This window comes from Cydia strobilella, chromosome 8, assembly GCF_947568885.1.
Source record: "Cydia strobilella chromosome 8, ilCydStro3.1, whole genome shotgun sequence".
In the NCBI taxonomy this organism is placed as follows: Eukaryota; Metazoa; Arthropoda; class Insecta; order Lepidoptera; family Tortricidae; genus Cydia; species Cydia strobilella.
In genome coordinates, this window is record NC_086048.1 from 18,577,442 (window position 1) to 18,595,685 (window position 18,244).

The window sequence follows — 18,244 nt, forward strand, 5'->3', positions numbered from 1 at the left end:
CCACTTTCGTCTTAGGCGTTCGAAACTGTTAGAAAATGATAATTACTAATGTATGGTTGTTATCTTCAAACGTAATTACTATAGGTATGTTTATGTACATAAGGCTGCGTTTTCAAGGCGGAGATGAACGGAGACGAGAGGAGATGTGCGGGAATTAACCAATAGCACTGGTTCTCTTCTCCACTCCGCTGGATTACAAGTATTGGTTGTTTCTCGTACATCTCCACTTATCTCCGCTCATCTCCGCCTCAGTGGAAAGGCAGCCTAACTCAGTAAATATTTGATTGATGTGTTTAAAATTTTCAATGCTGAATTATAGAAAATTAGGCAATTTATGGAAAATCTGGTGAACATTTCTAAAACTCAATTAAAAATCTTTTTTATAGTTTGTATAATTATGTTGATTGTACCGTAATGTATAATTTGATGTTTAAAAGGATCTATCACAAAACCAAAACCAATTCTTTAATAATATAATCATTTCATACATTCATATTTCTGACGAAACATTTATATTATTTATAATTTAATAATGTAATCACAAATGTAATCATACCCTTAGATACCCTTATCTTATTAATCTATCGAGCAAATTAGGCACTATTTAGTTAGGTCACCTGTGTTAAAGTGACATCTTTGTTAGTTATTATTAAACTTAACTTCGCCATCTTGTTTGACATGGATAGTGTAAAGGTCACTTACCCAAAGAAGCGTTGAAAAAAAATTTCTCAATTTTTATTGGAATTTTTCAATAATATTATTAAATAATTGGTCATTATTTTTAATTTCGCTCACGCAAACGAATCCATACTATCTAAACATCAAGGTTTAAAGTGCAGAAAATCTACGTATTAAGAGAAAATCTGCAAATACAATTGTATGAAATTCGAATAATAGAACCACATTAATCAACCAAAGTGTATGACACAATGAAATAACGAAACAATCATTGACGTCAGTAGTATGTGACTGTGTTTTTAAACGGTAAAATTAGGTAGTAAATACTAATGTTGAAATTAGTAGATACAAAATTATTGCTACCTACCGTGGTTGGGTTCGTTCTGATATGTCTCATGTTTTTGATTAAATTAGGTTTCATGAAACAAGCTATTACTTTGATTATAATTTATATGGCACGATATTAAAATTTTGACACCAGTCATAAATAAAACAACCGTTATTTATCTAATATTTTACTGCACAGCAAATTAAATACTTTTATTAACTTTCAAAAAGTTTGTAGTGCAATCTTATAATTATTATAAAAATACAAAAGTATAAAAACATCGCTGTCCTAGGTATAATAAAATAGTCTTTTTTGTGATTTAATTTTGATTACCCCAGCATACATATCCAATAGTCTTCATAACATTGAAGGCTTGGCAAGCGAACGATGTACCCTTGTCTTACAATCAGCAACAAATTATGAACCTAACAGCTCGGCCACAACTTTGCGCGATTCGCGACGGCGGCGGCGACAACCATAGGTGGGAACGAAAGGTCCGATCGCTGTGTTCCGCTCCAATCTATGGTTATCGCCGCTGCCGTCGCCAGTCGCGCAAAGTCGTGGCCGAGCCGTAAAGGCTCATTTAGACGGTGCGAGCTCACATGCGACTTTCGTTACATTGCAGACTACTGAAATGCAAATAACTCAATCGATCGATCAAATGCCGCAATGTCTCGAAACTCCAATGCGGTTGCACCGTCTACACTGCCCTCCCAAGCCCAAAAGCGGTATCTCAAATACAAATGATTTTGAAAATCGAATTTTTAAATAAACATGTAACTTATAGTTGGGTAGTTGACTTTGTTTTGAGGATCAAATGTCTGTATGGGACCCATTGTCTTAAAGCAATACAAAAGTCACAAATGATGGTCAAAAGTCTGGCACCCGCACTTTACTGATCAAACGCTCTTACAAAATGGCAACAGATCGTGACGTCACTGTGTCACTTTTCTTAGAAGCCGTTTCGATGTAGGGAAAACAAGGAAATTGCGATTTTGTCACTGAAATGTTGCGTTTATATATATTGTTGCTATACATTTTTTTTTATAAATTGTAAGGAATCGAATGGTACCGTTATTTTTTTCCTTTTTGAAAGTAAAAAAAAAAAAGTTTTTTTTTGGAAACAGGTCTTGTATTTTTTTATTACTTACACGCATATATTTTTTAGTTTCCAATTTATTATGATAAATTGCTCATTTTCTATCTATTTAACTAGATTTAGTTATACAATTCAACATGTGTCAACTACCCTATTGTTTCTGTCAAATTTTCATTAAAGGTAAGTACCCCTAATTGGCTTAGCAGGGCAGTATCCACAGGAGGCTTGATAACTTCAATTCCTCAATAGAGTTAGTAGAGAAGCGACCAACAACAAGAAGCTGGGGACAGCAATGGCTGCGGAGCCTCTGACGGCAGTTATGATGGTGTCGGCGCGGTCTGTTCCCCACTGCATGCTGGCGCGGGCCGAGGCGATGGAGCTGATGCCTACGCTGTATTCGGGGATGGACGCCTGCTCAGCGTGCAGCCATTCTTCCATCTGAAAGAAATGTGTAATATTAGCTATGTATGTGCACAGGGCGGACACGCTATACATCAAAAATCACTTGCGCTTCTATGTGTGAACGGCACGTCTGTATACGCGTCATGCGTCATAGTGTGAGTAAGTTGCTTAAAAATTGTACTGAGCGGCCGGCAAACGGCCGTCAATCTGCTGTCGCGGGGCGAGGTAATTTGAGCCGGGGCGGGGTTATTCTGTGGTATGTGTGAAGTGGGGGAAATACAAGCGACGCGCGAGGTCAACGCACGTGGTGGTGAAAATACGAACTTTCGTGAGACGATATCTTCTTACTATAGTAGCTGCCAGCTGCCAAATAAGCAATGTGTACACATGACATGTTTTAAGATAATTTAAAGGACCAATAAAGACATTATTTGTTAATTTTAATTGTAATGCTAAGGGACAAGGTTTTGTCACTTTTTCTAAATTAAGTACCTAATAGGTTATCATAAATGTTGAAACAGCTGGCGGCTTATATGGTTGAAATAGGCAAGTTTTTGCCTATAAACTATTATCTCTGTTTATCTGTCAAAATAGCAAGACTGATAGCTATGTAATAATATTTCAAGACAAACTTTAAAGTGGTTTTATACTTGAAAACATTTTCTTTTGATTTTCCCTATATTTTATGTTCTCATAGAATCGGAATTCACAGAAAATCAAAGTAAAGTACCCAAGGTGACGTTAAAGTAACTCAAGAGGGTTATTGTGCTCACCTCGTTAAGTCCTTCTTCATTCAAGTAGCCAGCGAGATTGGAAAGTATGCTGTTGAAAGCCGCCGGGAGTACCGTTCTGTAAAATAGACAACATAAATATAAAAATATATTTTTAAACAATCAAATTAAACATAAAATAGGTCTATACAGTTAGTAATTACAGTTATATTAGTTTCACATTAGCACGAAAAAAATAGATAAGTATTATTTTTGTTAAGGAGTACAACACGCACTTATCATTTAGTTATGTGAAAAAGAAAGAAAGAAAGAAAATACATTTCTTTCACGCCAATACACATACACAATACGTACATAACACACACACAAACCCACAACACGCACACAACATCCACAACATCCGAACCCTCAGTAGACTCAGGCACTTTATTCAGTGTCATTTTATACACTCACAACGCCTGGGTCGCAAGTTTGGGTCAATTGAATGTCAAAGTAGGGTATATACAAAATGGTATACTTCGTTCAAGGCTGCACCCAAAGATAGGCTGCACATCATCACGATCCTCAGTAGTGACTAAACGACGAAGAAAAGATTGTTTAACTTTGTACAATTATTGTAAAAAGATGCTTACGCTCTTCTGACGTCATCGATCCTTTCCTTAAGGAATTCGAGGGCGATGTTGGCGTTCTCTCGGTTGCCTATGTACAGGAAAGTGAAGGCATTCACTCGATCCTGGGCCTTGACGTCGTCGGTGAGGATCTTCTCCAGCATTCTGAAATGAAATAAGTACTTATAAAGGAATCGCATTTGATCAAGAATGGTTGGTTGAGCATTGATGTCCTTGGGTTACCATGGACAAGGGAGTATCTTCTTCTTCTTTGTCGTAACCTCATGGCTGAGGGACGTGACGAGTGTGGACACTCTTCACCAGTGCTCTCCAGGCCGCTCTGTCTTGGGCCCAGTTTATGCTAGCCTGCAGTGTGGCGTTTGTCACTGATGTTATTCTGTCCGCCCAACGCGTGGCCATACGTCCATCCCTACGCTTCCTTGCCATGCGGCCAGTAATTATGAGCCTTTCCAGGCTATATGGCCCTGTCCTGCTCAGATGACCGAAGAAACCAAGTACACGTTGGGAGCAAACACAGGGAGTATCAAGGGACATAATCGCTGGGAGTTGGTGGTTCGCTACCCTTATCCAACAGTTTCGTACGATCTTGACCTCATTGATACTCCGTTAAGTTATCCCCGGCTGCCGCGTTTTGCAGTCACTACCTAGTCTGTTCTGTTAACTTCTGTTACTGACTGAAGCGTTGTCGAAGGTCTCCGTTTAACTCGGGCATTTTGTTCTCGTATCTCCGGAGTTCGGATATTCTCTAAATGTCGCAATTCTTAACCGATTCTCGTGAAATTTTGTGACCAGATTATATGATTAAATAGATTTTTTCTGTCGATCCAGTTTTTAGATTTGTTTCACAATGTGGAAATTGGCATAAGCATGTTGCTGATGTTTGGGGATGTTTATATTCAACAGTACAGTCATATCGTATGGCTTACAGATACAGGTCCAATTACTCTTAATAGCCCTCTCATCCTTAGTGCATCCAAGAGCTCGCAGCATGGCAACATTGTCTCTCTGATTATTGAAGTCAAGGTGTCGCTAGTACAAGAACTTTAATGACTTTAAAGTTGCCAGTATTAAGACCCCTACACTGACTAATAAGTCCTTACTCTTTGACAGCTGTCTCATCCTTAGTGTATCCAAGAGCCCGCAGCATGGCGGCACTGTCGCCTTGATTGCTAGAGCTGAGACGCCGTTATTACAAGAAGTTCCAGTCCTCATATCTCTAGTACCAAGACCCTCTATACTATTAAGTCCTTACTCTTTGACAGCCGTCTCATCTTTAGTGCACCCAAGAGCCCGCAGCATGGCGACACCGTCGCCCTGATTGTTAGAGCTGAGACGCCGCTGGTACAGTAAGTTCCAGTCCTGGTAGTCACCAGCGCGGAGACCCTCGCAGAACACGTGACGACGCAGGTTCGGGTTCACGCTGTAAGGGAAAGTAATATGTGATTTTTTGGGTAACTGACCGAAGAGTCTCCGGCAAGCTCGACCGAATTGCAACTTCCCATACAAACGTAATTCCGCTCTCATTTAAAAACTACGTGTTGGATTCTTATGAAAATTTGCACATACAATGACATGAGGTATATCTAGGTCTGAAATTAGTTTATGTAGCTCCAGTTTATAAAACAAACGAAATAGAGCAAAAACAAGTTTTGTATAAAAGGCTGTTCGCTGTATTTTTTAACTTTGGTATCTGAAGCTACATAAACTAATTACACACAGATATACCTTATCCTATTGTAAGTACACAGTTTCAGAGCAATCTAGCTAGTCGTTTTAAAATGAGAGCGAAACTACGTTCGTATGGAGAGCTTGCCGGAGACCCTTAAGAAAGAAAGAAAGAAAAGTCGTAAGTATATTCCATTCACACGGAAGAAGCATTATAGGCAATAAAGTTTTTTCCTGATCTAAATGTTACTTAATGTGTTAAACCGACTTCACAAATAACAAAGAAGAGATTCTAAATTGTTTGTATATTATTTTTTCACCCATACAAGTTGCAGGCGGGTTACAGTCCGTCTGTCTAGTAACGGTCCTTAGACCCATATGGATTTTTTATTTTATTTCAACGGATTAAATTTCCAGGTTCATCCTAATTTTGGCCAAATTTAAGACATTTAGTCTTAACACGAATTGATTTTTGTGGAATTGACATTATCATCTACAGAAGCCCGTACTATACAAGTATGATCTACTATAGTATTTTTCAGACAGCATGGGTATTGTATTGTATCTATTGTATTGTATTTATTTATTGCATTTCACATGTACATATCATCATCTCCATACAATTAATAACCTTAAAACGCAAAATCTTGCAAAATAGAACTGAGATGACTTCTATCACAGTATTCACAGTATCCAACCATGCTGTTTGAAAAATACTATATGAAATAGCCACAGTACGATATATCATTTTGACCAGTCAAATAGACCCCCTGGACAACGTTGACTTTTCCTGAACTCTTTAAATTACCCATACTAGTACAAGTTCATCAATACTAATTGTGGAATCGTTAATTGATATGAGATCACCGTTTTATTGGATAATAAGTGCTTTTAAAGCGGTACTTTACCTGCACAAAAAGATTACAAAGATTACAACTATAACTTTTATTTATATAGCAATAAGAAAGATAATGGTCTGTAGTTACGCTCTTATTGCACGGTGAATATACATTTTTGTGTCAAGTGGACTGAGTGTTACTTACACAAGCCACAGTCTTCAATTAGTTGAAATAATTATTGAGTAGTTTAAAAGCGTGGCTACAATGATTCACATCAATTATCTTGCGATGGTATAATACGTTTAGTTATTAGCAATAAAATCCTTTATTTTATTTTATTTTATTTTGCCATCAGATAAATATTGGAGCAACCAATAAATCTGATGGCAACCGTACCTAATTTTATTTATAAATATATTTAGAAAATTATTTTATTTAAATTAAACGTCTTTAAAATCAGTAGGTACGTACCTAAAGGGTTTGAATAACCAAAAACTTACCTACGAGTATTGTGATTATTTCAATTCATTGCTTATTATGTATTTTGTAGCCTATTGTTAAAAAATAGAGTCGTTAATCTATACTAACTACACTATACTACATTTCAAGGCGATTTTAATTTGCTTTTACTACGAGGTAGTTATCCTAATTTGTGGTTTACCATTTAATGGCATTGTATTCTTGAGACTCTGAGTAAACAGGTAAGTGCATTAGCTCAATTGATATGATTCCATTTATACCTACTATACTAAATTTCTGCAACTGTAACAAGCTTCCTAATAGCGAATTTAAGCGTGAAGAGGGAACACACAGACAGACAGACAGACAGACAGACTTTCGCATTTATAATACTAGCTTTTGCCCGCGACTTCGTTTGCGTGGACTTAGTAACCGCAGCTAGAGTAAGAATAGCGCCTGGAAATGTTTTCATAGCAATCTAAATTTGAGCATATTATGCACACAAATTATCAGGCACTTCGTTAATTATCTCAATTCCACCCCGCTTTTTACTTTCTTAAGGGATGATTTTTGGGATAAAAACTATCCTATGTCCTTCTCAGGGACTCAACCTATCTCTATGCCAAATTTCATCTAAATCGCTTGAGCGGTTTAAGCGTGAAGAGGGAACACACAGACAGACAGACAGACTTTCGCATTTATAATATTAGTATGGATAGTATGGATTTGAAAAATAAGTTCAGCTAATATGTAACAATTATATTGCATTATATAATAATATGATTATTTACATTCTTTTGGTTTCATAAAGTAATAGTTGCTATTTTTAATAGCCTTTTTCAACAAAAAGACACGTCAAGATTTTTACCCCTTTTTCTAATGCTAAAAAAAACGAATTAAGTATACATAGCAATACTTTTCCCGTATTTATATAGAAAGCTTAAGAAGGACATGCGTGTTACTTCTACATTCCTACACTATTCTTTTGTTTTTAAGCTTAACGAACCTACTTCTTTTGCAATGCTGAAAGTAATCGGAATTTTGTTCGAAGATTATTAAAATTTTAATGAACGTTTTTATGCATACCTAATGAACGAATTAGTAAGTCATAAATTGGATGATGATGGAATAGAACATTTAAATCCCTCCACCTAGATTAATGTTTCATATCCTCACTCAATTTCCCGGCCGATATTGAGGCATTACCCCTGATTGGTATTACGGCGGCCATTTTGTAAATAGCCTGCGGTCACGCGACCTGGCCGCTTGGATTTATTAGGGGTATAATATTGTGCGAAGATGTTTAGTGATTGTGTGTTGCCTACTGCAATTGAAGACACGGAAAGAACATGTCGTCACTTTTTTCGGAAAATGAAATTTTCATTTCAAAATGTAGAGCTCTTAATGAACTATTGGTTATATCTTTTGCTACCACTGTATAATATATTTAACACAACTTTTTTAGGGTAAAAACGGGACCCTATTACTAAGACTCCGCTGTCCGTCTGTCTGTCTGGCACCAGGCTGTATCTCATGAACCGTGATAGCTAGACAGTTGAAATTCTCACAGATGATGTATTTCTGTTGCCGCTATAACAACAAATACTAAAAACAGAATAATATAAATATTTAAATGGGGCTCCCATACAACAAACGTGATTTTTTTGCTGTTTTTTTTTCGTAATTGTACGGAACCCTTCGTGCGCGAGTCCGACCCGCACTTGGCCGGTTTTTCTTTCGTAATAATGGAGAATATGTAAAGAAGTAAACTCAAATTTCCCTTTTGCATACTCTAGCATTTAAAATAAATATAGATATATCCTTTTAGCGTTGTTTAGTTTCTCAAAACATACGGAAAAGAGAAAAAGTGAGGTTAGATTATTGGAATTTAATTATAAATAAGAGTTTAAGTACCCACGTCGCATTACAAGCTGTACCTATACAAAAATGGAAACTTGTCAGGGCGCCAATTGTACCCAATGTAATAGAAAATTAGTGTGCAATAGTCGATCTCTTTCGATGCGTAGATTTTTTACAAACGCCTGTAATATTTGTACGAGCAATTTTTCATTACTGTGTAGTACAAGGGGAAATCCTGTAAGGCGCGTCAACATATACTTTGGTGTTCAAATATTCATGATGTGGTGGTGTTTTGTTCACGCAAATGCTAGAATATCCCTTAAGGGGATAAGTTCGCCTTTGTACACATTTACTGTATTCTCTCTGTGTTATGTACTTGTTTTGTGCAATAAAGTGTTTACTACTACTACTACTACTAATACCTATACCTTTTTTAGGGTTCCGTACCCAAAGCGTAAAACAGGAACCTATTACTAAGACTCCACTGTCCATCTGTCCGTCTGCCTGTCTATCCGTCTGTCTGTCACCAGGCTGTATCTCATTAACCGTGATAGACTAGATAGACTAGACAGTTGAAATTTTCACAGATGATGTATTTCTGTTGCCGCTATAACAACAAATAGCCGAGTCCGACTCGGTCCAAAATGAATAAATGTCCTTAATTATTAATTATTATGTACTGTCGTACTGTAAAATATTTCAAAACTTTACGAAAACTTTTTGAAAACCTAGAACTAACGCTGTACTCACCTGACACCATTATTTTTGAACGCGTTCCACTTCTCCTGAGCGTTGCTGACGCAGGCCTCATGTCCGATGGAGCAGGCGAAGGACAGCACGAAGAACCGGTTCAAGGTCCTGGTGAGGGACTCGCCGGGGACCACGTCATAGCCCAGGTCGGCGATCACGGAATCCAGGAAGATGTACATGAGTTCCTATTGGTAGGAATGATTTTGGTATAAGTTATTGGTTTTTTATGCTACATCCAGTTGCCAGACAGTGATGGCAGGTGGGCCAAAATGTTAACGGAATGGTGGCCGCTTTCAGACGAAAGGAGTGCCTGGCGTCCGTTGGCTCGTTGGGTGGACGACATTCGGAAGACTGCGGGTCACTTCTGGATGAGATTGGCTCAGGACCGGGATAAGTGGCGTACTCGAAGAGAGGCCTATGCTCAGCAGTGGGCAATAGAAGGCTGATATGATGATGATATGCTACATCGGTGGAAAACAAGCATACGGCTCGCCTGATGTTAAGCAATCTCCGTAGCGTGAGTCTCCAGAGGAGTTACATGCGCGTTGCCGACCCTAACACTCCACACCCTCGTTGAGCTCTGGCAACTTTACTCACCGGCAAGAACACAACCTGTGAGTAGGGTCTAGTGTTATTTGGCTGCGGTTTTCTGTAATGTGGAGGTACTTCCCCAGTTCTTTGATTTGTTGGTTTGATGTGGAGAGAGAAATAGAAGCGATAATCACGTTATATGTGGTAAATTTTTTAACATATGCATTTTATGACCCTTTCTTTATTTTATTTAAACTTGCAATGTCTGTATGGATGTTCGGGTCAAATGATGCAAGCTAAATTAGATCCACTTCCCATTATTAGATTGAGCTGAAACTTCACATACATTATGTAAGTTGGGTGACATTGAAATATTATGGTATCATCGAGCTGATCTGATGATGGACGCAGGAGGTGGCCACAGGAACTGTGATTAAACAACGCAAGCTGCAGGTATATTATAGAAAGCGTTGAAAGATAATATAGGTCGCGTTCAATAATTTTGTGTTTGTTTTCTTCACGTATTTTTGTGTAATTATTTTTTTCTTGTTTTTTGTAATGTTTTAATGTACCTGTATGTGTTATCCGTCGTAGCATCACCGAATTGGCCCTATGGTAGACCAGCGCTGGACGTTTATGCTGACTTGGGTCCGTTTCGTGATGCGCACTTAATGTTCTGTTGTTTTGCGTTTTGTTGTCTGTATGTACATGTATGTATGTATGTCTAAACTCTTTATTGTACAAAACACAGAACACAAATATGGCACAGAATAGGCAGTACAAAGGCGAACTTATCCCTTTAAGTCACATGTTTGTGACTGTCACGAATAAATGTCTTATCTTTTTTTATCAACCTAATTAGTTTAGTTTAGTTTAGTAATTGTTGGATCCTTCTTCATAAACTCCAATACTTGAAACCAAACCCCCTAACAATAAGTAGCAATAAGGGGAGAACTGGTAGATATACGTACGTCATAGGTCTCCCTCATGCAAATGGAGTAATCTGTTTATCAGCTAACTGAAGCCGGTGACGGCCGAGTACCGCACGTAGTAGTTGGCTATTTGGTCTCTTCTTTCAAGAAGTCCAGTACTTGGAACTAATGCGCGTAACTCATAGCAATAAGAGGGATAATGGATAGAATACGTACGTCATAGGTCTCCCTCATGGCAGGCAGATGCAACAGCCTGTTCCTCAGCCAACTGAAGCCAGTGATGGCCGGGTACCACACGTAGTAGTTGGTTTCTTCCTTCAAGAAGTCCAGCACTTGCAAGCCGAGGGCATAGGTCATGCGCTCGGAGCGCATCAGACTGAACACGTCGTCGACGATCTGAAATAAATTACGATTGTTTTAAAGTGTTTGAGATTTGTAAAATCGTTTAACAAATTCACTTTTAAAATTCTGAACTATTCACATAGCTAAATAGTTCTTATTCATCAAAGAATTGTAACAAATAAGTAAACATACAAAAACAATGTATGTGTTTTTAACGGAAAAAAATAAAGTCATACAAGGTAAACGCAAAACATATTCTTACATTAAAATTACTATAAAATAACAATATTCTTATAACACGTATTTCTTGCTTCGTTTTCATAGTCATTATTGACTTATACGATGATACTTAGCTTATAAATAAATAAATAAAATAAATATTATATTATAGGACATTTTTTTACACAAATTGACTAAGCCCCAAGGTAATTAATTTAAGGAACGTACTTGAGCTCTATTCAGGTAGTGGATGGAGTTGATATCGGCCTTCAGCGCGGCTGCCAGCAACTGCCAATTGTTCGTGTCATAGTTCACTCTGTAGAGACCAGCTGAAAGAATTCATCAAGTATAAGTAACTGACTTCTTGAAAATTTAAGAAAAATAATATTTACTCATACTCATACTTTATTGGTAATATAAATTACATGTCAAGATTTATTTTGGTGTATGTACACAGAAGCAAAAACATTGACACAACGAGAGAAAAGAAAATACTATTTGTTGACGAGCATAAACGCGGAAAAGTTGACGCTCACGCTGCAATTATTAAAGGTACCATTCGGGTTCAGACTACACTAGCATTACTGCCGCCGTACTGCAGTGCGACATCATTGCCGACTGCAGTGCTGTCGCAAATGTAAAAAATCCAGGCAGCAACATTGATTTTAACATTTGCGGCAGCAACGCAGTCGGCAGTAAAGTCAGTAGCAGTAGCAGTAGCGGCAGTAATACTGCCGACTGCATTACTGCAGGAAACCTCGAATTTCATACAAATATTTTAATAACACCATATTTCATTTTCTTTTCGTATTCAAAGTTCGTGAGCAACAATATCGTTAAAAAAATGATCAACGAACCTTTCTGCTGAATATTGAATATGACCCATTCTTCAACACCGGCTGTCTTTTGTACGGTGTCGGTTTTGCCCGTCATAATCTGCGAGGGTCGTAAGTTCTCGAAGTTAGGGTTGCTGCCGGTTGTCCAGGTCAAAGGCAGTGGCCAGACTTGCTCGGTTTGAGTGGCTGTGGCGCTGATGAAGAAGCGTTCCTGTAATTTATGAAGATTTGGAAATTATTGACTTGTTTATTGATTGAAATATCTAGAAAATCTGATACAATAAAATAAAAAGTCGCTTGGACGACACTAGTGACGCCTGTTTGTGTATATTGACGTCAATGTTGAGCGCTGGGTACTCCGACTTTGTACACAATGTTATTAACAGTATGATGAAGTGCTTCGTCATTTTACAAGAAATTTACCTGGCTTAAGCTAATGACGCCGGTATTCGTATTGACTTCAACGTTAAGCACGGGATATCCTGGCTCGTCGACCCAATACTTCATAAAATCCTCAACGTTGATGTTGCTCACGCTAGTGCTATCTTCTTGCACGGCGCGGGCGAAGGCTTCGTAGAGATGTTCAGGGAAGGCGTGTTCGTAAGACCTAACCAAAATAAAATTTACATTATTTTGTCCTTGTCACTTCCTAATACTCGTAAAATGACTTTTTGTTCACAGTTAAAAGATGGTACGTATTAGATGACAAATCTAAGAAGGGTTACTAGATCTTTCGTTCAAGAACTTAAAAATTGTACTTATTAACCAATACTAAAAAGTCTATCAGCTCAGGACTGGGACAATTGGCGTACTAGAAGAGAGGCATATGTTCAACAGTAGGCGATAAAGAGCTGATATGATGAAACAGTTTATTTATTTTTCTACCTTATATTCCCGTTTAAAGGTATCCATCCAATCCTGACAAACTTTAATGACCCCGTCCATCCACTCATATAAAACAAGACATAAAAGTCACTAAAAATTCTCACCGATCTTCCAAGAAATAATTCAATCCCTTCTTGAAAGTCTCCTCAGTGAACAAATACTTCAGCATTAACAGGAAAGTAGCACCCTTAGAGTAGCTGATGCCAGAGAAGTGACTGGTGACTTCAGCGGGGCTGTTAACGGTGTGCTGCAGGGCGCGAGTGGCAGCAGAAGCATCAGTAGACAGGGCTGACTGCACGTACATGATTTGGAATTGGTCTGCGAGCTCCATTGACGGATCAACCTGAGTTGAAAACAAAACTCACTTGACAAGCTGGAAAACAGTGGTTATGTTGAAATATTCTCGAAAATAAATATGGAATGGTTTGGTGAACAACAGATGTCATCCTGTCTCGTAATAAGCACCGACCAGCAAGTTGCACGGGAAACTATAGTCACGATATTGAGCATTTTGAGGTTTACGCTGATTCGTTTATTCAATACTTTATGAAATGTCCAAGGTGAACAAAACCCTTGATGACTTAACTATCCGTGACTGCACAAAGCATGTAGCTATAGACTAGACATCATTCGGGGGGCACGGCAATGCCCCCGCCACGACAAGCAAAACAAAGAGGCAGTTAAATAAGTCATTATACGTACTTAAAATTAAATAATTATATCGAATATTGGTACGGTTTTAACAGACCCTAGCACTAGCACTGACTAAAATAAGCGACTTGGTTTCACATTACATCTCAAAACTTTTTTGTAGTAGAAGAATTGCCTTGCGAGACTTGCTTCTTTTAACATGTAGGTACCTAATTTTTTTGATGGGATTAATATTATTTTAAAGCCAAGATAATGTTTCAACTTACTCCATCCATAGCAAAATACTCAAAGTAACTGGCGAAGCCTTCGTTGATCCACACGTTGTCCCACCACCTGCAGGTGACCAGGTTGCCGAACCATTTGTGAGCCAGCTCGTGCGCTGTGATCGTGCCGATATACATCTTATCCAAAGCGTTAGTCTCGCCTTCTTCATACAGAAGACGCAGCTCCCTAAAAAATACACAAATAAGTATTTAGAAGGGTGAATTTTATTGCAGATAAATCTTAAGAATACTTTTTTTATTTGTTATTAAATACCCATCGATTATAAGGCTAACATTCCATAATGTAAAAACATTTGCGGCTAGATCGTGCGCCACATATTATGCATTTAGCACATTTTACTGCTAGTTACCGGTAGAAATAAAAAAATTGAAATGAGAAATGTTGTATATATTCTAAACCTACCTGTAACTCACGAAGCCCCAATTTTCAGTAGCACCAGAAGCCCAGTCAGGCACAGCAATCTGGTCATTCTTCATGTCTTCTCCCATTCCATAGTACTCGATACCGAAATAATCTTCCAGCCATTTCGTTATCGGCGGCCCGACTTCTAAAGCATACTCTCCTTGGCCAACAGCCGTTGGTCTGCCTAGGATTCGGTACGGTCTTTCTCTATCGTTGTTGTCAGCCAGGACGGTAAATTCTTCGCTCACGTGGAAGGAGACTAAGTAAGCTGGCATTCTGGGAGTTACGTGGAACACTTCTCTGATACGGTTTCCGAGACTGCAAAAGATAAATAAAAGTTAGAATGTCGTGTGCTCTAAGCAGCAGCAAAACCATTTACTTAATTAAGATAAAGCTCATTCTGATAGTGTCCATCTAAGCTAACTCTATACAAACTTTGATGTGACATAGTATGAAACTGCCACAATAAGGGTCATATTTTCATAGAAATTTGACCTTTATAGCACTTTGCAAGACAAAGTGGAAACGTAACAGCTTTTACACTTTGTCATTGCAAAGTCTGCGTTAACTTGGTCCGACTCTAGAATCCCCATTTCTTTTAGTGACCAAATAGTATAGGACTTTCAAGTATAACATTTGGTAACGCATCCAACTTGCAAATTCAACTTTCGGCTTCAATATAGTCCCTTTGCTTCAACCCTGATAAAAAAGATAATGAAAATAATCTTAAAAACCATCCTGTCAATAAATGATAACAAAAATATCTACTTACGCCACGGTGCTAGCAATCCTCATGTTCGAGTAGGTTTCCCCAAAGTGCGTAGGCCTAGTAATCATCATCCGAAAAGTGGACTTGAAACCAGGCTCGTCGAAAGATGGGAACACCTGTCTTGAGTTCACAGGCTGCAAATGAGTAGCCGCATACCAGCTGTAATGTTAGAACGATTGGTGAGAATGAGTCATTGTCTAACAATTGAAAGTCGGCTTACAATTATATCTCATTTGGTTTTACATGTCTCGATATCTGTCTTTGAATCTCATTCAACAATGAGGTAATCGATTTGAATACAACGTTCTATCAAGCAGGACTGATAGCAATCAAAATGACTATGAAATCGTCAATATAAGTAAAAAATTATTGCAGAATAAATAAAGGACTAATTAAAGTATCTTCTGAAACTCACTGAAGTAGTCCATCGCTGCCTGTGTAACTGCCTCTAAAAACGCCGCGAGACAGAGGGGTTTCGTTAATATTACCAACGTAAGCGATTTTGACAACATAGGTATCTCCATTGACCAAGGTCGCATTATCTCTGAGGTTAATCTTCAGGAAGTGGTATTCCCTGATTCTCTCGAAAGGGAGGAATTGGTTCAACTCTATAGGGGATCCGGTACTGTCGAAGAGGTCTACTGAAATTATCGACCGTACATTTTCTTGCAGGGTGATGGAAGTCAGTCCGTCTCGGATTGGCTGTAAAAAAGTTACTTTTATAAAAACATATATAGGTAAACTTGCTTGTCGTATTTCTAGTGACCCTGCTGTCCCTGCCTATGCCTACGAAGCAGCAAGCACGGGTTCGAATCCTGGTAAGGGCATTTATTTGTGTTTTTGCGATAACTATTTTTACCTGAATTTTGAATGTTTTCTATGTATTGAACTTAATATTATATTATGTTTGTATATCTGCATCTAATACCCACAACACATGTCTTATTGAAGTTGCCGTGGGACTAAGACGGTCTGTGTAAAATTGTCCTTTTTTTTATCTCTGTCATCAAGGCTCATTCAATCTCTGTTATTCGATGTACAATATGTTAAGGCTATTAAATAACTCGTTAAAATCCATGTCTGGTATCCAAAGGCTGCTATTTGATTGATTGCATTTAATATTGTCTTCGGTTACCGCGATAGTTACTCATGAAATAAAACTATGAAAACGGATTATATCGCGTATATTGAATTTATAATACATCCCGACGTTTCGAACTCTTTACAGCGTTCGTGGTCAACGGGTGACTGCATTTAGATTACCTACTACTATTCTGACCCACGCAAACGTCTTTATTCACTTTTGAGTTTGGTAATTCGAATTAATTCTCTATTTTAGTATTACATCATACCTTAAGCTCAAGGCTTACTACTCCATCGAAACTAAACGCTTCTTTATCTCCTTCATCTTCAAAGTAAGGGATAATTTCCACGTCGTAATGCACAGGGTCAAAATCCTCTGGAATACGGTAAATAGTTGGATCCACGTCATCATTCCTGTAGAGTGTTTCTTGGACCTCGAGCACGTCAATAGGCAGCTCCGCAATGGCAAGCGCCAGGAGCGCTGGCAGGATAACCAGCTTGAGGGCCGACATGATTCTGGAATGGATGTTGTAATTTACAATATAGAGCAATGAAAACAGGTGTTTTCGAGTTGCAAACATCAAGTCGATTCTTTAGCATTGATCTTAAGTACTTATGGAAATGCATTAGTAAGATATTTCTATTGCCTTATTTCTAAAGGTGTATTCTGAATTAGATATTGAGGCAGATCAGGACCATCGATTATACTTAAGCATGAATTCTGATTATTGTAGCTTTTCCTTCGATCTCTTCTTCATAAGACCTTTACTAATTGTTTATGCAAAAGGTCTACACCTCAATTGTTCACAACATTTAAAACAGGAGCAGATTTTGTTGACATAAAACTACGTTATTAAAAAAAGGACTTACACGTTGCACCATTCGCCCGACAAATAATGATCAATTCAGCAAAATGTACTTAATGACTTGAATATGATAAAAGTTATTATCATTATCATTATCGGATTAGGTAGATAGTCGGTCTAAAATAATGATAATGCTTTGTTATCTAGATACATTGAGGGATTTTTATTAGTTATATTAAAGGACAGATAAATAGCAGGTACTGACGTAACTAAAGCTTGACCAAGAATATATTATCACGCACCATGTTCCGGAATTTCACTGGAAATAACTTTTTCATACTATACTGAACTGTCACCCTATACATGAAAATAACAGCGCCCTCTTGACAATGATCATATATTACTGGTCAGGCTTGACTGTAGTAAATACAGTCAGCTGCAGAGATAGCTGACTCTCCCTGCATATAAATAAGTCTGCAGGGGGTTCAACTCTCAAGTTTTTAACAGTGGAAGATATTTTTTGTTGTTTTTCTACTTAAGTATATTATTACGTATTTCTTGCTTATTTATTACCTACCTATTTGGTTAAAGTACCACGTCATACACTTGATAATGCTCTTCCATGTGACCATATTTCCTACATCTGCTTTATAAAAATAAAAAAATACGATGAACCGTCAACGAAAACAGCATTTGAATAATTTAAACGTAATTATCTCGAAACTAATCTTTTAAACTTACATGAGTTGCGCGTGACACGGCAGAGGTAGCAGACGTGTTAGTGGTTAGGTGTTCGGATATCGATTAAAGTCATATTGTAAGTATGTAAAGTAAGATTTATTTACAAATTATTTAACAGTCCATTCATAACAAACCAATAGCTTCAAGTTCATTCAATTACTAAATTCAGCGCTGGCTTTATAGCTACCATTATGCTGAGCTGGGTCCATTTCGTGATGCACACTTGATTATTTCTTCTTTTCTTGCTGTTGTTGTCTGTACATGTTCGTACTTGTGTTGTGATCGTCACGAATAAATATCTTTTATCTTTATCTAAATAAAA

At 37.8% G+C, this 18,244-nt stretch overlaps 1 protein-coding gene across 1 annotated transcript; it reads right to left on the reverse strand.

Moving 5' to 3' along the window:
* Positions 1-2,304: 2,304 nt before the first annotated feature.
* On the reverse strand, positions 2,305-17,268 carry LOC134743711 (membrane alanyl aminopeptidase-like). The gene is made up of 16 exons (XM_063677313.1): positions 17,246-17,268; positions 16,645-16,891; positions 15,708-15,994; positions 15,296-15,451; positions 14,524-14,841; positions 14,103-14,286; positions 13,290-13,528; positions 12,724-12,907; positions 12,322-12,511; positions 11,693-11,793; positions 11,120-11,299; positions 9,441-9,625; positions 5,120-5,287; positions 3,871-4,011; positions 3,281-3,356; positions 2,305-2,543 (listed from the first exon to the last, which is right to left on the reverse strand). The coding sequence occupies exons 2-16, from the start codon at positions 16,885-16,887 to the stop codon at positions 2,340-2,342; spliced, it is 2,856 nt and encodes a 951-aa protein (XP_063533383.1). The 5' UTR covers positions 16,888-16,891; positions 17,246-17,268; the 3' UTR covers positions 2,305-2,339.
* Positions 17,269-18,244: the final 976 nt, after the last annotated feature.

Bases quoted from the DNA above. Each gene is read 5' to 3' on its own strand.
- LOC134743711 (XM_063677313.1), bottom strand. From the start codon at position 16,887: ATGTCGGCCCTCAAGCTGGTTATCCTGCCAGCGCTCCTGGCGCTTGCC. The intron at 9,626-11,119 runs GTACGTATTCTA...TCCTACCAATAG, and splicing joins CCATGAGGGAGACCTATGAC to GAACTCATGTACATCTTCCT. The intron at 5,288-9,440 runs GTGAGTACAGCG...TTTCCCTTACAG, and splicing joins TTCAAAAATAATGGTGTCAG to CGTGAACCCGAACCTGCGTC.